Source organism: Planococcus citri, chromosome 1 (genome assembly GCF_950023065.1).
Source record: "Planococcus citri chromosome 1, ihPlaCitr1.1, whole genome shotgun sequence".
NCBI lineage: Eukaryota > Metazoa > Arthropoda > Insecta > Hemiptera > Pseudococcidae > Planococcus > Planococcus citri.
The window spans coordinates 31313278-31339859 of NC_088677.1; the positions used below are offsets into that span (position 1 = coordinate 31313278).

The 26582-nt window shown below is 33.3% G+C and overlaps 5 protein-coding genes across 9 annotated transcripts in view; 1 reads left to right on the forward strand and 4 right to left on the reverse strand.

The window, feature by feature from the left end:
* The window catches only part of exd (extradenticle), a 163770-nt gene extending 157971 nt beyond the window's left edge, over positions 1 to 5799 (reverse strand). For 2 of the 4 annotated variants that reach the window (XM_065343753.1, XM_065343754.1), the window contains exons 1-2: positions 5294 to 5799; positions 4859 to 4932 (exon numbers count right to left, since the gene is read on the reverse strand). In XM_065343753.1, coding sequence (XP_065199825.1) covers positions 4859 to 4932; positions 5294 to 5490 — 271 coding nt within the window. In that variant the 5' untranslated portion in view covers positions 5491 to 5799. The remainder of the gene's footprint in view (positions 1 to 4858; positions 4933 to 5293) is intronic. The other 2 variants (XM_065343755.1, XM_065343756.1) reach the window with 1 other exon arrangement.
* A 714-nt stretch (positions 5800 to 6513) lies between these two features.
* LOC135831346 (U4/U6.U5 tri-snRNP-associated protein 1) lies at positions 6514 to 10402 on the reverse strand. 2 transcript variants are annotated; one of them, XM_065343752.1, is made up of 16 exons: positions 10095 to 10402; positions 9665 to 10021; positions 9405 to 9598; positions 9074 to 9202; positions 8888 to 9004; positions 8668 to 8815; positions 8421 to 8590; positions 8156 to 8345; positions 7948 to 8075; positions 7728 to 7883; positions 7573 to 7657; positions 7298 to 7499; positions 7086 to 7226; positions 6937 to 7018; positions 6727 to 6845; positions 6514 to 6639 (listed from the first exon to the last, which is right to left on the reverse strand). In XM_065343752.1, the coding sequence occupies exons 1-16, from the start codon at positions 10267 to 10269 to the stop codon at positions 6612 to 6614; spliced, it is 2421 nt and encodes an 806-aa protein (XP_065199824.1). In that variant the 5' UTR covers positions 10270 to 10402; the 3' UTR covers positions 6514 to 6611. The 2 variants fall into 2 exon arrangements, with proteins under 2 accessions (XP_065199824.1, XP_065199823.1); XM_065343751.1 differs by having other exon boundaries at positions 7298 to 7502.
* Positions 10403 to 10527: 125 nt separating this feature from the next.
* On the forward strand, positions 10528 to 12896 carry LOC135831349 (small RNA 2'-O-methyltransferase-like). Its single transcript, XM_065343758.1, has 7 exons — positions 10528 to 10783; positions 10873 to 10985; positions 11057 to 11304; positions 11375 to 11554; positions 11630 to 11771; positions 11844 to 12070; positions 12160 to 12896. Exons 1-7 carry the CDS (start codon positions 10711 to 10713, stop codon positions 12323 to 12325), a joined length of 1149 nt encoding a protein of 382 aa, XP_065199830.1. The 5' UTR covers positions 10528 to 10710; the 3' UTR covers positions 12326 to 12896.
* Ogg1 (8-oxoguanine DNA glycosylase) lies at positions 12817 to 14613 on the reverse strand. The gene is made up of 5 exons (XM_065343759.1): positions 14255 to 14613; positions 13848 to 14165; positions 13484 to 13766; positions 13217 to 13411; positions 12817 to 13146 (listed from the first exon to the last, which is right to left on the reverse strand). The coding sequence occupies exons 1-5, from the start codon at positions 14326 to 14328 to the stop codon at positions 13045 to 13047; spliced, it is 972 nt and encodes a 323-aa protein (XP_065199831.1). The 5' UTR covers positions 14329 to 14613; the 3' UTR covers positions 12817 to 13044.
* A 790-nt stretch (positions 14614 to 15403) lies between these two features.
* The window catches only part of LOC135831351 (uncharacterized), a 73965-nt gene continuing 62786 nt past the window's right edge, over positions 15404 to 26582 (reverse strand). Inside the window, exon 4 of the mRNA XM_065343760.1 lies at positions 15404 to 20809. Coding sequence (XP_065199832.1) covers positions 20456 to 20809 — 354 coding nt within the window. The 3' untranslated portion in view covers positions 15404 to 20455. The remainder of the gene's footprint in view (positions 20810 to 26582) is intronic.

Sequence of the window (26582 nt, forward strand, 5' to 3'; positions counted from 1 at the left end):
TAAAAAATTGACGAATTGGTTCTTCTAAATGCGAGAAAATCATCTCGTTTATTTTTACGTAGCCTTACTTACATACATCTACATAGACATATACGCAAGGCACGAGTATACGATAGAGTACATTATACTATAAACAGTAGTTGGTAAATTATCATCACTATCTACAAAAACCCGCGAGTTAACGAAATTTACAACCACGCGTTATATATTACTACACGGTTTACATTCGATGTAAAAATAGCATTTCACCACGCATTCGCCCCATCTCCGCCACATCCACGCTGCAATAAGCCTCCCATAACTTCACACTAATCCGCTGAAATTCTTTATTTTATTTATAAAGTCTGCACTATATACTGCCGAAGAACTGCACCCGCCCCGCCGCCGCCGCCTGCGCCTCATCCCGATGAGAAATAAGCTTTTCGGAAACGTATCGCTCGTATAACGACCGCGAATGTTCTTTTTTAAAACTTCTCTCCTGTCTTGTCGAATCGTAGTATAACAAACTATATTTCGAATAAAATCCAATCTTGTACTTTTTCCCCATTCTTGCGAATAAAAACAATACACCGAGAAAGATGGGGAATCTGGAGACGAGAAAGGTAACAGCTTTATTTGATTGTCACGTTTACGGAAATGTATATTAAGCTACGTTTACACGTGGATAGTTTGCATGTCTGGGCACCGAAATTGAGCTTTAAAGCATGGAGAATTTAACCAGTGGCGAGGACAGACGAGTAAATAAATTTGGATTTTGAAAAAATACTTGTCTCAAAGTTCAGCTGTTTTTGATGGAACAATTGCGATTGTAATCGATGCTGTGTCCCTAAATTTAAAAATTGATTCTACAATCATATTGGCATTTCAAGAAGGAATACAACACAGATGTTCTTTATCAATGATCAGTATTGCTGAATGATCTTTCGAGCGATATTACAAACAAACGTAAAATACACGAAGTTGTGCACTGCCAAAAAATAAATCTTTAGCCGAGTGAGGAGAGATGCATGCAGGATTTTTCAAAATGACTTGGTTTGATTGAATAACGTTTTTTTGGTGTCATTCAACGTTCATATTGTAAGAAAAAAAAATTGAAAACAATTCAAATTATCTTTTTTTTTGTTCCCTTCTGTTCTCACCAAAAGTACCAAGGCGTGAAATAGTCGAATAGTCTTTATTTGATAGCAACAACTAAAACAGCCAACAAAATCACAAATTGACCCAAAAATACATACACAGTAGGAAATTGAAAATAACCCCCCCTCCCCCCAAAATGCAAAAGAGTAAAATATCGACTGTAGGTGCCAATCTTGAATTTTTTATGGCCGAAGATGCACAAAAAAAGTGAGAGAAGATACATTTCACGTCAGATGAAAAATATTGAAGATTTAAATTGATAATCTGATCTGGAATCAGAACCTTGGACATGGCTTCAATTTGGTTGCCAAACCTCACTGTCATTTTTTGATGCTGGTACACGTTTACATGAGTCAAACTCCACAAAATTTGGCATATTTAGTCAAGACTCGTCTCTGAACACAATGCTACAATCTGCAGCTCTTCATCTTCACTTCTTTGACATCTCTATAAATCGGAAAATAATTCTTTTCAACGTCCCTTCACACATAAAAAGTTCAAATTCTGCTTCCCTCGTCGCCTTTATTGACTGTTTCATTTTTCAATGATATGAGCAACTTTCAGAATTTACAGCAGCTCATATTCAGCCTAAAAATTATCGATTATCAACAGATCAGAACAGATACATATTGAAGAAAACACCCCCAGCAGGTTAACATATTTCTTATTCGGAGGTCAATTGACTATCCTCGTATAAACGTAGCTTTACACAATTGCAAACATAGGTACCGAAATGTTGAACGAGTAGAATTTTTTCAAATATTTTAAATGTATTATGCACTATGCGAATAAACGTGTGGATTGTCGAACTTCCTCTTTTACCAGTATTTGCTTTAAATTTCCAGTTCAATCCGATATTTTCTTAACCTAAAAATTGATCCGATTTGGTTTCTCAACTATTTTTTTGACCATGTCTATAATTCGACGTAAAGTAAATCGTTCAAATCAAGTTTTGAAACTCGAAAAAACTGCTTGGATTTCAGTTCTGTTGAGCCAAAAATACCTATCTCTTTTTTGAAAAAATTCACAAAAAAAACTTGGCTTAGTTAGCAACTCGTGGAGAGGGGAATTAGGCATTGACATGGAGATTTTACCTAAGTCTTGCTGAGGTTACTTGGCCATAATTTTTCGCTAGGCTCCATCAAATTTCAAAAAAAAAAAATCGAAATTCGACCTATCTCAGTATCTGTCAAATAACAGGATTTCTTCAAAATGCAGGACTGTAGCATAAACTTTTCAGATTTTTTTTGTTTATTTTTTAGGACCTTTAGGTAGCTATTTTTAAACTTCCCTTCCAATTACTCTAATGTATGTGTACGTATCTTATTCCCATGAAAATTGCAAATTTTGAAAAGAAAAGTTACCTATCAATGAACAAAACCAAAAACCAGAAAAAATAAAATTCAATCGTAATTCATCAAAGAATAAAACTATGTAGCTCAATTTTTTCATTTTTAAAAGTTATTGTTTCTGGTGAATTCATTTAGGAAAAAATATATGTTCGATGAAAAATGCAGCAGTTTTCTAGGCAAATATAGGACTTTTTTCATTTTCACAGGGTGTCTAACAAAGCTCCCAGACAAAAAATCATGACTTTTTCAAGACTTATTTTTTCACATTTTTACCCAAATAATAGCCTATTTACTTGTCGAACAGGGTGTCATTTTTTATAGGATCAAAAATTAGGCAGTTTTTCTGATTTTTTTTTTCATTTTATGAACTTTTCAAAAAATTTTCTGTGTTTTGAGCAAAATTCACGACTTTTAATGACTTTTATGACCGTTAGACATCCTGTATATTTTTATAAAAAAATAAATTTTTGCAAAAAATAATTTTGGTTTACCTTTCGAACTTTGCTATTTCACTCATACTGATTTTATCAATTTTTCAACGAATTATCTCAAAATTTCCTTCATGTGAGGCCTATAATTCGCTCTTAATTTCTTCTAATACCTAATTTCTATCAAACTTTATAACCTTATCAAACACTTTAATACCTACTCTCATTTCAGAAAACCAATTGAGCTTTTTGGAGAACAGCAGGGGCACTTATATCGAGATACAAGAATCATTGTTTTCAATTTTTGAATTCCAATAACATGACAGAAATTGAAAATAATCACGAAAGATGAAACTTCATCCTTAAAGTTACTTATAAAAAAATTACATTTCTGAACTTGAAAATTTTTTCTAGACTATTCAGCATTTTCGTAGCTCTCAGCTCTAATTTCAAGTATGTTTGGAACACTATTCAGACAAGTATACAACACACACAAAGCTCTCATTTCCAATCGAGTTCTCTCACGAAAGTACACAACGACTCATTAATCGAATCATCGAATCTTCTCAGCACGAATGTCACGTCCTCATCGCACATACTTATTTAGTCTAATACACGATGCATGATGTATTCGCTTCAATAACCCATCGTGTATTTTGTCAGATGTACTTGGGTAATCGACACTCGTTAAAAGTCATCTCTATTACACGACGTTCAGACTACAGACAGTACGTATATTGCTTATACCTCGTATCGTCTCTCATAAAAAACACTCTTGTGAGAATTAAACGTATAATCGGCACTCGGCATATATACCGGCAATTAAAACTCCTTCGTTTGGTTACCGGTAAAAAACAATTCTCGTGTTATATCTGCGATATATCAGAAAAATCCGACTAATAAGCTGTCAGTTTTGCTTTCCTGTACATAAAAGAGTAATAATAACACGAAAAATAAACGCAGCGGGTAGAAACAACAATACTCGCATCGCAACAGAGTACTAAAAATGGGTAACGCAGACGCGAACGCGATGGACAATGAATCAATAAAGCGTCAATCGTATACATCTTCATGGTAAGAGGTTTTTTCCTCTTTTTTTTCATTCCATCTATAAAACAATCCAATCTGGTTACCATTTTAGTTTTTATTTCTCCATACACATATCGGTGTACAACGTTGGAAGATAATTACGCTGTCATCTATCAACGTCAATGCTGCGTATATTAACATCGATAATATTTTCACCTTTGAAGATATCTCGTGCATTTAACTAAGGTCCTTCACTTTTGTATTTATTCGAGAAGATTTTTTTTGGTATAATAAATTTTTGTTTTTGAAATGCTCGATGGTGAAATTTTTTCGTTATTTTGATAATGCTCCAGACACTGGTCACGTGGATTTGATGATGCATATCAGAAGAACGACAGTAAATCAAAGACAATTTTTTCACTTTTTCACAAAAAAAAAAAAAAAAAAAAAAAAATGGAGTAGGTAAATAATGTCACCGACACTGATATTTATTTCCACAAATTTTAGAAAAAATTCAGAAGGAGAGCAGACTACAATTGCACATCACTTCTTAGCTGTTATCAGTACTCAGCAGTCTAATCAGTAATCACAACCACACACGAAGGTAAATAACACCGACTTCGAGAACAAAACACACAATTTCTGGACTCAATTCAACACTGATAAGAGCACACTAAACTAAATTAAGCCTTTCGATTCTGATCTAAATTTTCAGCAAAACGACGGTCGAGCAAATAAAATAGAATTACTTCAATAAAATAAATCGAACATGGTGACATATTCTCTGTACCCGGACAATAAACAACCCTAAAAGCAAGGGAGAAACGTGTTTGAAAAAATTTCACAACAAAAATACCCCAGGTGTTTTCGACAAAGGAAAAAACTAAGTAAAAAGTAATATCGAGCAATTACCTGTTTTCTCCTTGATTTCACACAACACGCTGAATAACGATGGCTTCATCCGATGACAATTTAATGTATGTTTTCTGTAAAACGAGAAACTAGCATTAGTTCAACGAGTATACATTACATGGGTATCATCGTCTACTGTATACATAGAAGCGTACAATTAAATTTGAGGTACCTGAAAGGATATTGAAAATACAACAAAGCCTACTTATCGATGATAATTATTTCAAATATAATAATTACGTAGAGAAAACAATTGATTAGCCGATCGGCTCAGAATATACGCCTACGAGTGGTGTTTATATGTACTTTAATTATTACTCGGCATAGTTTGTAGCGTGATATTAGATTTAGGCATAATGGTACACAGATGTTTATTATGAGCGAGGGTTTCATTTTAGATCTGGTGTAAAAAAAATACCAAACCATTAAACCTACCTAGCTTGAGCTTCATCTAGTGACTGATCCGTGATATTCATTATTTGTTGCAGTATTTCGCCGATATCTTGTCTTCTTGTTTCTTGATCGGGTGTCGTAGGAGTACCATGATTTGGATCTACAGGTTGCATTCCATAAGGTTGAGGCATAACGCCGACTTGACCACTCGGATGCATCATGCGGTTTTGATCGTCCATAATATAATAAAATCAAACACTATAACGATTTTCGCGGTTATGCAAACTTTCAATATGAAAAAAATACTATATTACACGGTTTTCAACATGATTTATACCGATTAACAATAACTTAGCGTATTAATCATTCGAAACACGTAAAATTTTGACTCTTATGGACGCGAATTTTAATAAATAAAATGTCAAAACTATCAAATCAAAAATTGTAAACAACGAATAACGGATTAGAAACAAAAACTTGTTCTCGCACAGCACCAGACATCACACGTGTTTCCTCGTAAACACTCCGAATGACAAAAATAAAATATGGCCGAACATCTAACTTTCGGTTGGTGGGGGTTGAACGCTCGAGGTGGGAAGGTGCTTACGAATTTGTTGCAGATACAACCTTTACGAGAAATGCCAACAGAAACAGACAGATTTTTCACAACCCGCCAATCATAATGGTTCGTTGTTGGTTATTTACAACATCGCCAGGGTGCGCTGTATTCGAAGTTACGTTTGGCAACGTTGTAATCTGTAGCTCGTAGACGTATTCGGACAAGATCGGACGAGATTTTGGCTTTTCTCCTTATTATCTGTCGTAAAATTTTTCGTTTTTATGACGGAAAAAGCTCGTGAATTGTTTAAAATTCATTGTTATTCGCAAAATTACGATATCGCCGTCACATATCCATATTATTAATTAAACAGCGAGTTAGCAATCAGCAAAATGACAATCGTTTCATCAATAACCTTACCAACCTTAGGCCTATTCAAAAATTCAAAATCGAAATTACTAATGGTATAATAGCCCAACAGATTCTCTCAAATTCTCAGTTCGAAAAATTAAAAAAATCCAAGTCTGAAAAACTTAAAGAATTTTTTAGAACATTTTTTCCAAAACTAAACCTTTTAGAAGAGTCCTAGTTCGTCGAAATCTTGGAGCTTTGATTGAAAAAACACGATCACGTTTCGAGTACCGACATGATCTCACAAGCTAATCATTGATTATATCATCTCAAGAGTCAGGAAAACACAAGATAATTTAGAAGTATTTATTACACTAATGAATATAATGTACATTCCTCAATAATTATTGATTACTTATTGCTGACAATCAACACCGGCAACATTTACAATTACATCTTCAACTTGGAAATTGCAGTTCTGAAAAAGAATACAAACTCATTAATTTCTACTTACGACCGGAATCGTACAATTTTGAGTAACAACAAAAATCAAAATTAAACTTACGAATGCCCATGTTTGCTTCCACTGAGAACAACAAACGGCGAAGCTGTTTCTTTCTGCTTCTGTTGCAACATACTCAAAGTACCCAATGGAGTATCCGTAGAACTCATTTGTTTCATCAACTATAAAATTCATCAATAAAATTTACAATTAAAAAAACGTCATTACGGTTTCAATAATTTCAAAAGTAAAATCATAATATTATTTTCTTACCGCATCCTGTTCTCCTTTCTTCATTCTTTTTTCTATCTTATTCTTACCAGGACCTTTACCATGAAATTTATGCGACAAATACCTGAAACAGAAAATATTTTACAAACACATTTCGCCAAAGGTTAACACTTTTCTTTGAAGAAAGTTACCTGAACGCTTCCTTGGCCGACAATTTATGGCCGTCATCATCAATATAATCCAATTTAACGTTTGGTTTGTAACCAGCTTTCTCTTTGAAATCAGACGTAGGACCGCAATATCGTTCTCTTCGAGCATGTTTATCATCCTCCCTGTTAGAAATAAAATAAGGATTAATACGATTCGAAGGCATGTTGTTATCTTCTACTTGTAGAATACTTACATCGAATGAGCTTTATCTTCGATAGAATAGTTTTGCGCTTGTAAATGAGCGAATCTAGAAGCGGATGGTCTTTTTTCATTTTCGTTCTGCACGTAACCTTTGACGATAGCCATTTTTAAAGCTCCTGCGACACCTGTGACTATATCCGGTTCGGCGTCAAGAATAGGAACTTCAGCGGGAGTTATATCCACCGGCGTTGAATCTGCTTGAAATTGAACGAGTCAATAAGTTAATCGTAGAAGTAAAATGGAATCAAATTGAGAAGTAACATTTACCCATAGCTACTTCATTCCAGCCCGTAGTCAATGCATCTATTTCTTCTCTACGCATTCTTTCTTTTTGCAGTTCCCTTTCGAAATCCTATAGGTTAAATCAGTATTGTAGAGTCAATTTATGTACAACGTATGTTATTGAAAGCGAAGAAACATACCAATAATTCTTGAGCATCTTCTTCACGATTACCAGCTTGTCCATAGGTAGGAATATCTCCTAAAGTTCGACAGAATTCTGCAGTTGCGTTTAAAACAATTGAACTACCCGGAGGTCCTGTTTTACTCACGTCTTCCATATCTTCGTCATAGGAGGTCTAGAAAATATTACTCAATTAGGAATCAACTAGAGGGAAGATAACGAGAGAAATACAATCATACTTCTACGGCACTCGGCTTCAACGCTCTCTCCTGTTTTAATTTCCTAGCTCTGTCTAAAGCAAGTTGTAAATCTTGATCATCATCTTCATCTTCTATTTTAATTTTACTGGTGTCAATAAGAGGAGGAACTGAAAAATACAAGCATGTTGAACGAATTAATAAACCTAATCAGGTATTATAGAAATACAATCTAAGGAGTGAAACTTACCTGGTAGATCGTCAAAGTCTAACTCGTCCATAGGTTCATCTTTAACTTCAGTTTTAATTTTCGAGCGACTCTTAGGTCTTCTGGTACCGATGCCCCTTAAAGAAGGATCTTCTTCAGGTTCATCTTTCATGGAATAATCATCTCGTAACAAATCGTCAGCTTTTAGAATTTTTTTACGAATCTTCCTCACCTATTTCATAAAATTGAATTAGTAAAATTTTGATCTGGTACTAATGTAATAAAATTGAGAATGCGACAAAATTACTTTTTTCTTGGGTTTCTTGAATTTGATTTGTATCTCTTGTTCCGTGTAATATTCAGAGGCAGGAGTTAAAGACATGGCCAAAGTTTCTAATCGTTTACCAATTTGTCGTTCTTGTAATTTTTTACGGATAGCTTCTTTCCTAGCTTCTTCTTCCATTTTAGCGTTTACTCCTGGTAAAGATGGAATATATAAGTAAGAAATCTCCTTATTATCGAATACGTAATTTAAAATAGCGTATCTAACAAACCTAATTTGAAGCTAGATTTTTTCTCTCCATCAATTTCTTCGTCATATTTGGTGAGTACTTTTTTCTTATCGTCAAGAAGTTCTTCTTCAAGTTCAGCGCTGTCGTCGTAAGCGTTATAACCGGGTTTCCGTTTTCTTCGATCAATATTCTGGAAAAACACGCAGAAATTACTCCTCTGTATACTTTCAACTTTCTTAAAAACGAAGTATTCTTCACTTACTTTTTTATATCGTTCATCGTCTTGAATATTAACATTCACTAAAGTATCTTCCTCGTCTTCCAGTATTCCTTTATCCTCTAACGTTAAAATGACATCACGTCCTTCAACAAAATTTTCCTGAGAAATTCAAGGTAACTTCAGAATAACGAAACAAAATCAGTATTGAAAAAGAAAATTTGCACTTACGGTAGAGTGTCCAACTTTGAGCCCTTTTAAATCCTTGGAAGTGTACATGAATCTCTTCTGGACCCTTTTATCTTCTTCTATCAGGTCACCAATACCGAAAACTTCATCCAATGCGTCCAATTCTTTAGCCTGTAAACAAGTAATACACACTAAAAACAACCATTAAATTGTTCGAGAAATGCATAATTTACTCAAACTATTTAGCAGAATATTAGGTACATGAAAATACAACAATTAGAATACTAAATCTATTTTAAGCACTTTAGACCAACAATTTCGATTACATTAAAAATGGTACAACAGATATTTGGAAACATAACAAAATACCTACTTTTTTCTCAGCTTGCTCCTTTTCGTTGACAATCTTCCGATTTTTTTCAACCCATTTGGATACATCGTCGTCAGAATCATCTTCATCGCCCAGAGTCTTGACCTTGGCTAATTTCTGCTCCAGTAATCGTTTTTCTCGTTTAAGGGCAATTTTCTCTTTCAATTTCTCGTTGAAAGTCTTAGTAGCAATATTTTCTAATAAAACACAGAATTTTAAAAGATAGTTTCTACGAATCAAAATCCAATAATGAGATAACTTACCTGCGGGCTTATGCACGAATTCGCCCATATCAGTGCCTCCAAACGTTTCTTTTTTTTCTTTATCATTTTCTTGAGGTTTTGCAGAACTCACATCTAATGGTTTCAAACCTAATTTAAGCCTAATTTTGTTGGTTTCTTCGATCGATAATGAAGCTTCTGCAGATGAATTTGTGGTAGCTCTGCTCTCACGAGTCGAAGACGCCGGAGGCGGTGACGGTGATCTTCGTCGAATAACAGCCGGAGGTGGTGTTGGTGCATGAGAATGTCTGGATCTTTTTGCTGGTGGTGGTGAAGGAGAAATATTTCTTGAAATTTTTGGTGGCGGAGGTGTAGTTACGATGATTACATCGTCGCTATCTGTGACATAGAATATACCACAAGTTACGTTGTTATTATCAGTATACAATTAAGAAAATGTGAATCAAATTACCTGAACTGTCATAATCATCGACTAAAATTGATTTTGAACTTGAATGTTTCTCCTTTTTATCTCTGCTGTGTTTTTTATGGTGGCGTCGTTCTTTCTCGAGCTCCCGTTCTGATGATTCCGAACTACGGTAATGCTTCCTTTTCTTGGACTTATGCTTGTGTTTATTGGAACCCATTCTTGAGAACTATGAAATTACACGACTTTAACAACAAATAATTAAATAATCGGAAATCTTTTACATTTTTAATTGGAAGTGTAATTATTTCACCACTTGCACTTTGGTTATTTTCGTTCAATGCGACGTTGTCGGTTGTTGTTTTGTTTGTCTCTGTACTGAGTTTTGGCTTTGTGGTGTAGAATTTCCGCTCTGAAACCAAAAAGTGCAGGTTTTTTTCATTCTAGCAAAAAATTTCTCCTGCGTAAAAAAAATTCCCATTTTCGTTATCACTCTTCTTTTGGTTGGTGATGGAAATTGGAAAAATTCATTTTGTTTTCAGTTTTCGGAAAATGCTAGACTAGACTATTTCTGGTTAAAAGAAGTGATTAGTGATGGCGTATTCACAACTTTCGTTACTCTGAAGTCTCAGCTTTTAATTTTCAGCTTCACATATGAACAATGGCCAGTGAAATTATGAATCTCGAAGTCGAACAAATATCCGGTGATAAGGAAAACACATCTCTCGAAAAAGGTGAATGTTTTAGCTGTCTAATATTCTTAATTTGTTAGTAGAACTGATTCAGAACTAATCGTTAATAATGCTTTGATGAATTTCTCCAGATGAGAGTGAGCTATCTTCCAATTTGTCGTTCAATCCTCCAGTGTACATACAACGTTATAACGCAATTAGCGATGTTCTAGATGAAGAATGGTCTCGGGAAAGAGTTAAAAAAGTACGATTGTATAAAATCTAATTCGTATCATGCTAATTCGATTACTAAATCAAGTATGTTTCCAATTCCAGGTTATAGATTTCGGGTGTGCCGAATTTAAACTATTTAAGCACATAAAGGAAATACTCCATATTACTCATATATGCGGAGTAGATTTGGATAAACAGTTAGTCACGCGATCAAAATATGAGGCACGTCCATTGCCATTTCATTACGTTTTAGGATTTTCTCATCCGCTGACCGTTGAATTATTCGCCGGAAGTATAGCAGTTCCTGATAAAAGACTTTTAGATGCAAATGCTGTGATATGTATTGAATTGTGAGTATAGTCAATTGTTCTATTTTAAGAGATAATTAACTATTTAAATTCTTCAATATTTTTTTAATAGAATAGAACATTTGTACCCAGATGTACTTGAAAAAGTGCCGTCTACTGTGTTCGAGTTCATACAGCCGGAATTAGCTGTTTTTACCACTCCTAATGCTGACTTCAATGTACTATTCAATATGGTAGGATTTCGACACGACGATCATAAATTTGAATGGACCAGGAAAGAATTTGAAGACTGGTACATATCCAATTTATTTTCTGAGCGCAAAACCAAAATTATATATCGAACGTACATTCATGATTTTGATTACAGGTGTTGTGAAATAATTAATAAATATCCTTACGAAGTCGAGTACAGAGGAATAGGAGAAGGTCCAAAAGGTACAGAGCACTTGGGATGTTGTTCTCAAATGGCCATATTTCGCAGGATCGATTCTAAAGAAAAAATTCTCAAAGTATGTACTTATATTCATTTTAGGATCTTCAGAGCTCCTTTGCCTTCAATTAAAAATTCTGTATGTTTCAAGGTAGAAGTGGACGAACCTTTCGAATTGATCGAGACGTTTGCATACCCATATAAGGAAGATAATCGATCTCCAGAAGAAAAGTTTTCCGAAATGCTGGTCAGTCGTATCAACAGAGTGTTCGTTAACAAATTATTCGTCAGTGAGGAGGACGATTCAAAATTTGAAATACCGGTTGATTACTTATGGGAATTCATGCAAGAAATATGTCCAAATCTGAATAAGTTTCTGTTAGTGAAAAATCTACTAACTTAATATGACTTATTATTGTTAGTGATGTCGTTTTTTTTCGCTACAATATAATGTCTTGTAATTTCAGAGAAATTTTGCGGGAAAAAGGTTACGAAATTTTCGAGAAAGATAATGGACACGTTTTATCGATAATTCAAGAAGAGGAGAATTCCGATTCTGATGAATATTGCGACAGTGTTACGTCAATTGAAGGTAAAATGGATGACGATAATATTTTGGAAGAAAATTGGTAAAATTTATTTTGTGATCAAAAAGTGAATCAGTGAGAACAGAAAGGGACCAAGTCACAATTTCGGATTTTTTTCACGGATATGTGGGTTTTGCTATATGGCGGATCGACTGGTGATGTCAGATTTCCGCAAAACTGCCGGGAAAGTAGTATTTGGGCGCAGAAAAAGGGCGGATCTGCATTGATGACTTTTTTGTTGAATTTTTTGAATTCCCTGAAAAATAACAAACATTTTTGAGAAACCCATTTTTTGAAATTCAAGTTCATCTCTGTACTGAAAAAAGACGAAAAAATTAGCAACTTGGGCAAAACATTTTACACCTCAAGGGGTTTTTAAAACTCAATTTAAACGAGATAGCAGTCTGTTTGTTATTTCTGAAAAATGCGAAAATGGACTTAGCCCCTTTCTGTTCTCACCAATTCAAGCGTTTTTTATTGTTTATATTTTAAGATATTTTGATATTTTTTTTTACTTATTGTGAAATGAGAACACCATTTTGTATGTTTATTTTATATGTATTTTTATTATGTTATGATTTGAAATTTGAATAAAATATTTCATTACTTGAACGTAATTAATACCTTGATGTTAATTCACATGCACAGCCGAATCGTATGTACGAGTAGTAAAATGAGACGAAAAATAAATTAGTATAATAATAATAATAATAATGCGCATTTAAAATTTGTCGCGTGAAATAAAACTTTAAGGGCTGCAAATGACTAGTTTTTGGAACATTTTCTGTTCTCCTTTGTCTGTGATTTTTTCCTCTTGCTACCGCTCGTTTCATCTTTAAATCCCTTCAGCTCATCACAAAACAATACCTAAAAATTACGCACAAGATTAGATCTAATTCAAAAAAACAAATAATACAATATATCAGTATATACGAACACTATGACCCCATCCAGCATAATCACCAAAAACGCTTCGAAAATGATCGCCGATTTCGTTATACACTCTTTCCGTTACAGATTTCATGGTTTTCAAATGTGGTAAATAATATCTCGCAGCGATTTGAAAAACATGTGTATCGACTGGAATTGCTTCCAAATGGTTTAGCGACATTAAACAAATACAATCTGCAACCTTAACACAACTATTAGCTACTTGAGAAAGAAAAGTGATAATTATATTTATTCTTAATGCAAACAGACGTACTTTCGCTCCAATACCAGGTAATTTTATCAGTTCGGCTTTCGCTTCTTTATATGGTAATTTTTCCAAACGATTTATCCATTCTTGGCCTCCAAATTCCATAATTTTATTCGCAGATTGTTGAATAAATTTCGCTCGGTATCCAAAAGCAGCCTTCTGTAAATCGCTCAAAACAGAAGGATGGGCTAGTTTTTCGACGGTTGGAAAATCATGATATGTTTCCCCATCTACCTCAGCGATTTCATTGCCATAGAATTTACTCATTTTATCGACCATAGATTTTATCCTATAACAATAAATTTTATCAAAAGATGTGTATTTATTAAGCTAGAAGTGTTGCAAGATTCACACTTGAGCGTTACTTTACCTCGTAATATTATTATTTGATGAGCAAATGAAAGTGAAGATTATTTCGACTGGATCTTGTTTAAGCATTCTAACGCCAGTAAATTTTTTAGCAGCTTCTTCAAACATGCGGTCACGTTTGGACCAATCTTTATATAAATCTGATAATGATTCATCTGAACGTAAATATTCTTTCAGAAGTGTTTCTTCGTCAGCAGAAGCAGAAGCTGAGTTTTTGGGCGGATATACTTCGTAGAATATGAAATTATCGTCTTGCCATAATTTCCAAACACGATGGGCAAATACACCAATCCATTTACCATCGCTGCCGATTTTCCAGCTGTAAACAATTACACGAACATTATCAATCGATGCCACATTAGTTCTGTCCTTTATCTAGAATCTAATTAATAGAAAAATGTATCTTACCGAAATGCTTGGCCTCCATTAAAAGTGTAATCGCAGTGTAACTCCGATTTTGGAAATTTTATCTTGCTAATCATTTTTTAAGCACGTGGAGCCGAGTATACCGAAAACAGATGGATTTGAAACTCAACGTATCGAAATGGAAGACGATTTGCTATTAAATGACGGTTCTGAGTATTTGAATAATGGTAACAAAAAGCCGCATTCTCTTTTGAAATTGCGAATATCAAGAACTAGAGGACTTAAATAATGATCATTTGGTACAATCACTCATTAATTGTTATTCACCTATTCATGAGATTGTTTTTAGCGCGAACGTTCATCTTTTTCAATTTTGTTTGTTTACTTTTGTTATCATTTCAGATTTAATCAGCTGAGAAGTGATGGACCACGTGACTAACGTTTGAAAGTTCAAACACGCAGGCGCGTAGATGCACGTAAGCGATAAGTCCACAAAAAGCTCATGGATCTTCTGTTTTTCACCATGAAAAAATGAAATATGTTTAAAATCAATAAATCATAAAATGATATACAGTATACAATTCATTTGTTTGTTAGAAGTGGCCTAAAAATACGAGCATTAAAGATCTCGTTTCTATGAGTACCGAAGCTCAAACATTCTGAAGCGAGACTATAGAATAAAAATTTGAGTTACTGGACTACTGGAAACAGGGGGACATGGACATAGGATGGGACAGCAGACAGAATTTCGCTGACATTGAAGTACTAGAAATAAAAGAATGAAATACATTTTCAAAATTATCAAGCTCTAGTTCACTCTTGTGACTTGACGAATAGTACTTAACTACTAAGTACCTAGGTACTCATAATTAAGTGTGTGAAAAAAATGCGTTGCGTTACGCGTTAACGAATGTTTGCCTTAAACATTCATTCTATTTTATGTAAAGTGAAAGTCTTGGGGGAAAAGCTTACGCATCCAATTACAAAAAAATGTTGAACTGTTGAACGAAATGATTAAAATGTGAAACTTCAGTAGGTACAACGTTGCGCCTGTGGTCAACAGGGTAGATGAATGTACTTGCATGAACTCAGTACGTGTTGCGTATTTTCTATAATAGATGGAAGACGGTTCCTTTAATTTTGTATCAGAATTTTGAAACACGAAGAATAACACAATAAACTTCACCAAAATTCACAACATGAAACTATTTATTTGCTATCATATGTTTACAAAAAAAATTAAAATAAAATAGGTACATAAAACAATTTCTCCAAATGAAATACAAGGAATAAAACAAATGCCATATTCAAAAGAGAACCATTATTGGCAGTTATTTCAATTTAAAAGATTTTCTTCACTCACGAACGTATACTACACAACTGATTGAATTATTATTATTTAGAGCTGATGTAGATAAGTTGGTACCACGTTAGCTTACATTTTCAATCCTATACAAAATTGTAACACAATCCATTTTACACAACGCAAAAGGATATCTTAAGCATACATTGATTTCCATTTCTTGAAATTCTCGATTTTCCTAATCAAACAAAATATAAAATAATAATAAAACATAATGACCACACAAAAATACGCATTTAAATAATTATACATGTAGGTATTTTTATTTTAAAAAACAAAACATAAATAGGTAATTTTTTCAATTTTATACGCATCAAACTGACAGATAGGTAATGCAGGCAAGAAAAAGGGTAACTACAAACTACAAGAAGTGTATTCTGACAAAGAATTACATTACATTTCAAATGGTGAATGCAAATTAAAAGTAATTTTTATTCAGAACGTTTAAGTAATCTATCACAGAATTATTTCCTGGTAACAAGTTTACTGTTTCATTATTTACACGGAGAGAACTACAGGACGAAATGCTAACTCCTGCGTTTTCTAATTTTATCTTATTACATCCGAATTGCAAAGGTAAAATATGTTTAAAAAACATTGTGCCAAAATAATGTGCGTTACGTACAGTAAAACATTTATAGCCTCACATAAATAATTAAAAAATTTTCAACGCAGGTGGATTGAAATATAAAAATTAATTGGTTTAATTCAGCAATATGTAGTTGATAGCGTAACAAGGTAGATAGTTTTTTACATTTAAAAAAAATCAATATCTAAAAAACGTTTTCTAAACCCAACAACATAATAAGATGCAATACAGCATTTACAAAGATTGTGTCTATGCGTGAAAACAAATATTTAATGCAGAAAAACACGAGAATAGGTAGTTGATAAAATTGTAATCTTCAAACGTTTGCAGTCAACTAATCGAAAAATAATGTGAAATAACAAGATGAGTATTTCTTTCGTCATTTCAACAAGTGTTGAATTTTTTGTAAGCAAGCCATGCAAATTAGATGGGTACAAAGTACATATCAACGACTTCCTGAAAACTCGATTCACTAAAAAGCACCAGTTCATGCGACAGTATTTTTACAAAGAAAAAGCTAGGAAAAGGTCGACATTATTATACATATTTTATTTCATTTTTCAAACACGTTGAAATTGTAATTCTATTTTTTTTTTTTTTTTTTTCGCTTAAGGAAATACTACACGTTCAATTACAATTTCACCATTGAATCCAACACTTCAACTCCGTAAGGTACTTACTTCTTTATACTAAAAAAATATTACCCTACGGTTACTTAGGTACCTAAATACTTAAGCGAAAAAATCTATTTATTTACACTATGTACATACATATTTTATAAATTACAAAGCTTGAAGAATTCACAAAACCCCAATTAAAAATCAAAAATAATACTTAAAAACACACACAAAAAACAGAAAAAAAATACTTGGAATGGCTGAATATCAACAAATAAAAATTCATAAATTATTGATAAAATTTATACATTTTAAAAAAATGTTTCAAAAAAAAAACACAAAATGAATAAATAACAAAAAACCTAACTCAAAACAATTGAAAACAAAATAATGATTCGATATGCAGCGATATACGATGAAAATCATTTATGTGTCAATAAAGCTATACGTAATTGACGTAAAACCAAGAAATAAAAACGAAATCGGAAGAAATTGGATAATCCATCGTTTACGTGTAGATACGTTTTATACATGTAATATCAAAACTTGACGCGAGAAGACTGCGTTATTCGTGTTATTATACCTACTTAATAAAAATCGAACATTTTTTCGCAGAAAAAAAAAGTGTCACACTAAACCCAAGTTTTGCGTGCTGGTGCAGTCTACTTGTTCAAACTTCAATTATCTCACCCTTTTTCTTTACACTTTTGTATAATACAAAATGAAGCGGTGCTATGAGAACCGCGAAAGGCAAATAAATATTAATACCTTTAATTGATTCGATCTGTATCAATTTGTTACAGATGGTAAATGAAAAAATCTTCGAACTGCAAAATACATAAAAATTTATTATAAAATCATTCATATTGTACCCGTTTGGTTACATTAACGAGATTTATTTTTTATTCTAAATTCATAACCAGACACACGTATTTTTAAATGCTAGGACAGTTTCGCGTTTCTTTTATCATCCAATCAGGAAAATTGAATTAATTCGAAAAGAAAGAAAGAATAACGGAAATTAACTACCATAAGTTGGGTACTTGACTCAAATGCGAATACGATGAACCCATTCCTTAATTTTTATTGTAGCGAAAAGAGCGCACTCTGAGAATTATATTCAATTTATTTGAATTTAAACTCGTATGGTGATAATTTTCTTCGCATAGGTTTGTGTACAATGAAAACCAATGTAAGAAATAACCAAAGAAGAACGGATATCTTAACATAAAGCAAGTCCTGAAGTAAAATCTATGATGAAGAGGCAAGTAGAAGGGAAAAATTACCGGTTCAGGATACGTAGAGCTTTATACTAATGAATTACACTTTCAGCTGATGTCAAAGTGGAATTTCGAGACTACGACTACGTATGGACTCATCCAAGCTTCAGACTGAGAGTAAAATTTTACATTTTTCTAGGCTTATTGCAAATTTATAGGTATTCTTTTAGTATTTTAATGGATTTTGACGCCCTTCCTTCTCATAGGAGGTAGAAATTTCGACCTTGACCTAACCCAGCGTACAAAATTTATGAAAAACTGACGGATTAGGTACCTATACATATATTTCTATGTAAGTTTACTCTTTTTTTTTAAATTAACCAAAACACTTACATATATGTAGATGAAAAACAAAGATACCAAGTAGAGTAGGTCCAGGCACCTTTACCTACTAGACTACGAAACGACTACAGTAACTTCTCCATATTTCGCCTAGATACAGCATAGATATACCTACACACCGAAGTAATTTTTTCCCTGCAGACTAGAAATCCGTAAAGTAATCCCAAATATATCGCATTAAATTACTAATGTTAATACCTTTCGGTACGCTCGGCTACTTAGCACACATTTACCAAAATTATAACGAGCTAACGTACCCCTGACGTAATATTTTTGCTTTTGTAACAGTAATAACCAAAAGCGACATAACGTAGTAACGCAATCGTAACTCTATGTAAAAGATTTATCCTTTTATCCTCTTATCCTAAACTGTTCAGGTTAAACGGAAAGTAATTTCACTACCACAGAATAAATTCATATATATTAAACATGATGCACGAACGTGAGCGCTATTAAATTTTCCCAAATTTACTTCAACGTTTGTAAATAATCGTAAGCTTTGCAAACTTGCCATGCGCATTTTTTTTTTTTTTTCAAACATATCGTCAGAGTGGCTTCTTTACATAAGTGATTCGTTTTCGCGATAGTATACGAGTATTTTTATTCTCTTTTTTAAATGGTGAAATTGAAAAAAAAACCAAGTGGGCTGCATTATAACTCATTTTCCTCGCTTTTTTCCACCTTTTACTGGAAGGTTTTTGTAAGTTGAATTTTCCTTGAGTGAATACAGCTATTATGAAATGTTGTATTGACTTTTGATGAAAAAAAAGGGGGGAGGAGGAGGGGGAGAAAGTGTATAATTTTACCAAGTAGGTACATGAAAACATTAAAATTTTGGTCAATTTTTTTCTGTTTAGGAACAATTGTTTTCAGTTAATAGGCAAAGAACGAAAAAATTTTGAAAAAATCGAAGATGTATTCAAGATGATGAGGAAACGAGCTGAATAAGTCCAAGACCTGAAAGTTTCGCATTGATCTTAGTTATTTTACCAAATCCCTGCCCACTTTCAAGCCATTAAAAACAAAAAAAAAGTGATTGTCCTTGATTGTCGATCCTAACAGTATACAAGCCAGGATAAATTTTCTTTTGATTATTTTACAATATATTGAATTGTAATTTTCATCCCTTGATTGCCTAACAATAATCAAAAAATACCCTTAAAACCGAACCTCCTGATTATTTCCTATCCACGTACCTGCAACGAAATTTCGAAACCGATCGCGTAATTAGGTAATTACTCGTACATTAAATCTATTTCACAGCTCGGTTGAAGAACTGCTACAACAATAACGAAAATTAATTGAAATTTTGAGAACAACGCTTTCACCAGCATCGCCCAAACGCCATTTCTATACGAATCTCATACAGACGTAGGTGTAGGTAGACTGCACAAAATGAACGTTTCACAGATCATGTCACGCAAAACGCGTAAATTCAATTTCATACATTCGTAATTGAATTTTAAACGAATATCACACCATAGAGAGAGAGACAGAGGAAGAGAAAGAGAGCAGACACTAAACAAGTTTCAATTGCAACGTCCAAAAGTGTAACTTTATCGCACATCATCTCCAACATAAATCGAAACCACCGCCAGGATTAAATTACGAACGAAAAAAATCTCATCTAAAAATTATAGAAAAAGAAAACAACAGACAAACGTTTTAAAACGATAGAGAGAGAGAAAAAAAAAGGGTTGGTATTGAATAAATAAAATAAAACAAATAAATTCGAATCTCACAATACTTAATGGCCGCCAATACGCGTATAAAATCTTTGGCTAGCGTTTCGCAGAAAATAATTCAGTCTTTTTCAATAAATGCAAAAATATTTTTTTAAAACACGTTCAAAACATTTCACAAATTATAGTACACAATTAGAATAAAAATTCAATCCATCGAATAGGTATACGAGACGAAAAAAAAAACAAAACAAAACAGAAAACAAAATCGTAGATATATACACAGCGGGTCGTATTATAGGTAGGTACAACATTGAATTGTGGAAAAGAGATCATAATGGAAAAAAATACGTAGGTGTGATCGCAACGATCATGCTAACTCGGTGTAATATTGCCCCCTTACTTGATCGTACATCACGACCGAATTACTTAACGTATATTGATTCGTCGGAGAATTAGGATAATATTGCACATGTTGTCTTATCGTACACACAGGAGGATATTGATATTGTTTATTATTAACGTCACCGTTTAAATGCGGCATCGAAAATCTATGTTTTCTGGGTTGCTGACTCGACGTCGATGTTTGCACCGTTTGATTGGCCATCGTCTGCTGTCTAGTCATACGTTTCTGCTTAGCTCGTTCCCATTCGGTTAGTAAATGCCTCAATCTGGCGCACTCGAGTAATCTTTCTTTTTCGTTCGTTTCGTCGTAATCCGGCCCCTGGTAACAAATTCAGCTCTGGTTAATGTCAAGGTAATAGTAATAATAATATTCTTCGAAATGGGTATAGGTAGGTACATGTTATACATTAAGCACGTACTGCACAGCTAGGTACCTACTTACAACGAGACAAGCATCTAGAACGAGATTATTACCACGTAGCCTTTATTTAATGGGCCAACTTACGACCGTAAAGACGATAGGTACTACAAGCTAACTGAAAATGTTACACGTAAGTGTATTTGTAATATCTGAATTCCAGTCTCACTCGTTTTACAAAAATCATTCGAATAGAAAGCTACAGATAGGTAATGGACTATCTCATTGAGTAAGTTACCTACGTGGGCAACTGCTGAATGAGAACTTGAGTATTATGAACAGCAGAATAGCAGCGGAACTGCATTAAGAATATGTATCTATATTCTACATATAAACCAAGAAATATTGAGTAGGTAGGGTAACGAGCCAACGAAGGAAAATCATTTTAGTGTTCACATGCATATTATTGAGGAGAATCGCGAAAAAATATATCAGAGGATTTTGACCACGTGCAGCGGAGACTTTCATCTTGAATTGAAAGTCTCTCGGAAAAAATTTAAGCTCTGGAGGTTTCCCAGAAGGGAAAATATTGGTCCTAAAAAAATCGTGGTTTTTCGCTCTAATCCATACTTATGTACCTACTCCACCTGTTTTGGGGGAAATGGTCCACTCTCAAAAGGTGTCTACTGAAAACTATTTTGGAGCAAGTGGTGCCATTTTTTGGTAATTCTCGCAAATTTCAAAAAATTAAGAAAAATACCAAAAAACTGGATTAATTTTTTTTGGTTTTAAGAATTGAAAATAATCACTAGAAAACTAGCACCTGCAGTGTTCCAAACTACCCCAGTTTCCAAAATGATATTTTTAGATATTTTTGCATAATTAATGCAAAATATTTGGAAAGAAAATATTTTTTCATAACGTAAATTTTCCAAAAAAAACACGACTTACAAATTTTTAAACGCTCAGCAGAATACAGATAGTGGTCGTGGATTCTGATGACAATAGCATTGAACTGACGTAGAACCTTAAATAGGTACATACTATTTTTCGAGACTGGGTCATTCTACCAAAAACAATATAGGTTGGAACTAAAACGAAAAAACCACGTTTTTTTTTCTTAAAAAAATGTCCCCTCTTGGAGCACCCATATCTTCCCTCCTGGTGTGCATTCGAGGCTAAAAATTTTTGAGAGGACCTTCAACTCAAAATGATGGTCTCTACAGAGTTTGGTCAAAATCTTCCGACATTGTTTCTGGGTGATCCACCCTGATAAACATGTTGCCTACCTCGAATTTGAAGGGGAAAATGCCTAAGGAAAAAATTGATGAATGACATTTTTGACTGTGAAGATGAGTGGTGCATGAAAACGATCAAAATTTCTTCAAAAAATAATTTATTTGGTGGGGGGGGGGGGTGTTTATAATTGCAGGATTATTGCACCCGTGAAGAAAGGGGTTTGCATTTGGTTTATTAGGTTATTGGTGTTTTTTTAGTAAGGTTATGAATTTTTAGATTTCAGATGGGTTGTCTGGGATAGTCATTGAATTTGGGTCTATTTGGAGAGATAGTCTTGTTTGCTGTAATTTAGGGCAGGTGAATAGTAAATGTTAGATGGATGTAGGTTCATTTTCACAGAATTGACAGGAGGGTTTAGAAATTTTTTGATAGAGATGGTTGTGTCATGTGTGTGATTTTAGAGTGACCTATTCGTAGACAGGTTATAATTTTTTCTTCTCTTCTGTTTAAGTGATCAAGGTTCTTCCGGAGGTAGATTGTTTTTTTGTGTTGAAAGAGTTTGTTTGATGTCTGTGAGGACCAGAAGTTTTGCCATTTAGAGTAAGGTATTTTGTGTAAAGAAGGATTTTATATCGTCAGCGGTGAAAATGGTGAAGGGTGGGGGGGGGGTTAGTGGCTGATTTTGCATAGTTGCCAACAATTTCATTTCCTTCAATGCCGACATGACTAGGAGTACACATAAGGTGGATGGTGTGGTTTGAATTTTGGAGCGATCTAGCAGAATTTGAGAGGAGAAGGAAAAATGGAATAAATTAGCTATCATGATTCTTTTTCCTCACCCTGAAATCCAAAAATTATCAATTTTTAAAGTTGGTGTGAATTTTACGATAAGTACAATGGGTCCAAGTTATGAATACCTACTTGATTAAATTATTTTTTTTTAAATTAAGTATATATTTTTTGAAGACTCTTTCTCTTGACCTGAACCAAATCTTTTGCCAAGATAAGAGAGGGATGAAGTATTTACCCTTCAAAGACCAGGTCAGATTAAAAATTCCATTGTTTGAATGGAAAGATCCTATCAACACAAAAATTGTATCATTAAGACAGGAATTGAAATTTTAATTTTTCACAAGTAGGTATAGGTACCTGCCTCTATTTTGAGCTTATTTTCACTTTGAGAACCAATGGTTAATTTTTTCAGGTTATAAGATCACTCGAAAAAATATCCAAAAATACACCACCACGGCAAATTTCAATTGATTTTTGTTGAATTTTTAAAAATTCAAATCTGGCTCTTTTTCCCCACAAAAAACTCAAAAAATGTTATCGATTCAAAAGTAGAATGCTGAAATTTAGTTTTTATCCTATTTTTGACCTCCAGAATCGATGAGTGATAGCTTTGAATCGTTCTGGAGCCTGTAAAGTATTTTTTTGAATTTCCAGCTGTACATAGAAAATTGCTATAAAAAGACCAAAATGAAATTCAGCCCCTATAAACTCACTTTGCACAAAATTTGTCACTTCATATTTCATATTTTCATTGTTTATTTTAAGAATCAGAAAATTCAAAAATTCGCCGGAGGCTCCAGAATAGCTTTGAAAGGTCTATTGATCGATTTTGGAGGTAAAAAAAATGTGACACAAAATCAAATATTTTAGCTTTATACCTACCTAAATCCAATCAAAACTCTAATTTTTTTAAATTGAAAATATATGTACCAAATCTGAATTTTTAGGTTTACCTACGCTTGAAAAATGAAATTCATTAATTGAAATTTGGCCTCTAGGTGGCATATTTTCGAATGCTCCTTCAATTTTTCTCTCTACGTAGTTCAAAAATTTCGTTAGGAGGAACACTTTTTTTTGTGAGGAATATACTCTGACTCATTTCAATTTTTGAGTTAAAATTTTAAAGTAGGTAGGTGAGTTAATTTTTTATTGAATAAACTTCATTTATTTAAAATAGAAAATATGGGCAATCGATTTTGTTTTGAAAATCTCTAAAATGAAATTTAAAGGGAAAATCCTTCGAGCAAATGTTCGTATCAAAATAATGCTGAGAGCGCATTTTTTGAGGATGAGGAAGAGAGGACTTAGACGGGGAGGTGTGAAACCTGTCATATATGTATATATGTACCCATTTCCAAATCTTGAAAATGCAGTTTTAAAGAGGAGCTGAGGCGGGGGACAAACTCTAAAATCAACAACCAAAATTCAAAATCTCATCTTCAATTCACCAATAACGTTATCAAAACGGAGTTTTACGTGTTGCAACAAAAGTAAGCTGCTAATATCAAATTAAAAGTAGTAATAATTTATCAAATGCATCAAATTCTAAACTCCTCCCTCATCCTGTCTCGTTGAGCAGAAAAACTATCAAGAAAATTTAGGTATTGGTAGGAAAGGTAGGTACCAACGTCTGGGTATCAACCCGGATACATTAGGTACGTTTCACCTAAATTATCATATTATAAAAACATAAAAAAAACGAACAAACAACAAAAAAGCACACAAATGCTACGTAACACCATTCGATAAAACGTGAGAAATTACCCGTAATCAAAATTCACCAAATTATAATTTATCTCTATCAAACTAGAAATTCAAAACCGATCGTATCTTTATTTTATGACAATTGACAATGCCGCGTTTTTTTACTTCCACCCATACTTTTATTGCTTTAGAATAACAAAAATATAAGAAAAAAAAGCCATCTTATAAAACATTATAAAAACGCAATAAAAACGAAATGGGTCAAACTAGTGATATCTATAATATACAGAATTCAGTAAAGTCCCATTTAAAAATTTCTCCTGCAGATTTCATATCGCTCGAAAAGTTCCTCAAACACGTTTCGACGTTCATTTTTATCGCACGCAGTTTGTTTTCGATGAAGTTTTCACAAAAAAAAAGAAAAAGTCAGCCATTTTGTTTACAATTGTCGTTAATTAGTCACTTTTGTTCTGGAAAGTTTTCATCTTCACACACCTACTAGGCTATACCTACAGCTAACAAATAGGTAGGTATACCTACATATATACTATGTAGCCGCAAGTTACTCTAAACTAATAATTTTCAATAATTTTCCACGAGTGCCAATATTGGGAAATGTTTCATCAGAGGATGCTAACTCGTATTAAAACTATTAGGTATACCGAGCATCAGGTAGGTAAAGTCTGGATATAGTTAAACATAATGGAATTTCACTTTTGCAAAATCCGATAACCGTGAAATCCTTAACACGGGCGTTTACGCTTCTCCTAATCTATCAGTTTTCATCGCTTCGAAAAATCTTCAAATGATGAAATATGACAAACGCGATATGACAACATGTTAGATACACAAAATACTTCTAAATAGAAACGACCACATTATGTCAAATCAAAACATCTCACTCTTAATTGCATAAACCCGAGGTAAATCTAACACGATTTCCAAGCGAGAAATCAACTTATATACAAATACAAGTCTATAGCTGAACTCTGTGGCCTCGCGTATTTCTTTGAAGTAAGTATTTTCCTTTTATTACGTAGGTATAGAAAAAGAGAGGAAAAAAACCTCAAAATAACATTTCCATCAAAACATCGATTTTACATTTACCTAAATCGGATCAAAGGTGAAAGGAAAGCTATACACTTAACAGCATTCCGATAAATACGATAACAAAAAAAATTGCCGAGTCAAAGAAAATTGGAATTTTGTGCTTTCACTATTGTAGAAAGCACAAATGCGAAAATGTCGCGAAAAATTTTCCTATTCAGACATAAGTTGGGTTAAACGTCGAGTTTATATTGTTTTGTTTACATGTTCTTTGGTACCCCATAGTAATAGACACACTATGTAATAAAGAAATTTAAATAATGGACAAGGTGCACTTGAAGAATTATTTTCAAAAGAATTGAAAAGTGAAAATTTCTCCTAGTGAATTTTTATTTGTCAAATGATGATGTTCTTCTATGTGTTGAGGAAAATTTTAAAGAAGTAGGTTTTGGAAAGAGCTGATCCGAAATTTTTGCAACTAAAATTAAGTTGCTTTTATTCATTTTTTTAATTTTTTATGAAAAAATTGCGTTTTTTCGCTCCAACCGTGACTTCTTGCCAAAATTACTATTTTTACTCAATAAAAATATTAATTTTTTGAAATGCCATTTAAAAAACAAAAAAAATCGAATTTCAAAACTTGTCACTCATGTTAGGCTACCTTTTTCCTCCAAAAAGTGACTTTAAAATCAAATCCAAAATACAGCCATCAGATTAATTAGTGGAATAATGTATACTAGTCCAATACCAAGTTTACATGTAGAAGCAAACATATTGCCACTACAATACAGAAGAATGCTCCTATGCCTAAGGTATTATGCCAAATTAGCATAATTATAAATCCCAAATACCAACTCACAACAACACATATCATCCTCAATATATTGGAATAGGTATACTCAAGACGCTCAAATAAGCCAAAACCCCTTGGTATAAGATGTGGTATATACTG

Bases quoted from the DNA above. Each gene is read 5' to 3' on its own strand.
- LOC135831346 (XM_065343751.1), bottom strand. From the start codon at position 10,269: ATGGGTTCCAATAAACACAAGCATAAGTCCAAGAAAAGGAAGCATTAC. The intron at 8,591-8,667 runs GTTTGTTAGATA...CATCTTTACCAG, and splicing joins AAAATCTAGCTTCAAATTAG to GAGTAAACGCTAAAATGGAA. The intron at 7,227-7,297 runs GTAAGTATTCTA...TATTTCTAACAG, and splicing joins GAAGATAAAGCTCATTCGAT to GGAGGATGATAAACATGCTC.
- Ogg1 (XM_065343759.1), bottom strand. From the start codon at position 14,328: ATGATTAGCAAGATAAAATTTCCAAAATCGGAGTTACACTGCGATTAC. The intron at 13,767-13,847 runs GTAAAGTAACGC...TTATTGTTATAG, and splicing joins TCAAATAATAATATTACGAG to GATAAAATCTATGGTCGATA. The intron at 13,147-13,216 runs GTTCGTATATAC...CGTAATTTTTAG, and splicing joins ATGCTGGATGGGGTCATAGT to GTATTGTTTTGTGATGAGCT.
- LOC135831349 (XM_065343758.1), top strand. From the start codon at position 10,711: ATGGCCAGTGAAATTATGAATCTCGAAGTCGAACAAATATCCGGTGAT. The intron at 10,784-10,872 runs GTGAATGTTTTA...GAATTTCTCCAG, and splicing joins AAACACATCTCTCGAAAAAG to ATGAGAGTGAGCTATCTTCC. The intron at 11,555-11,629 runs GTACATATCCAA...TTTTGATTACAG, and splicing joins AGGAAAGAATTTGAAGACTG to GTGTTGTGAAATAATTAATA.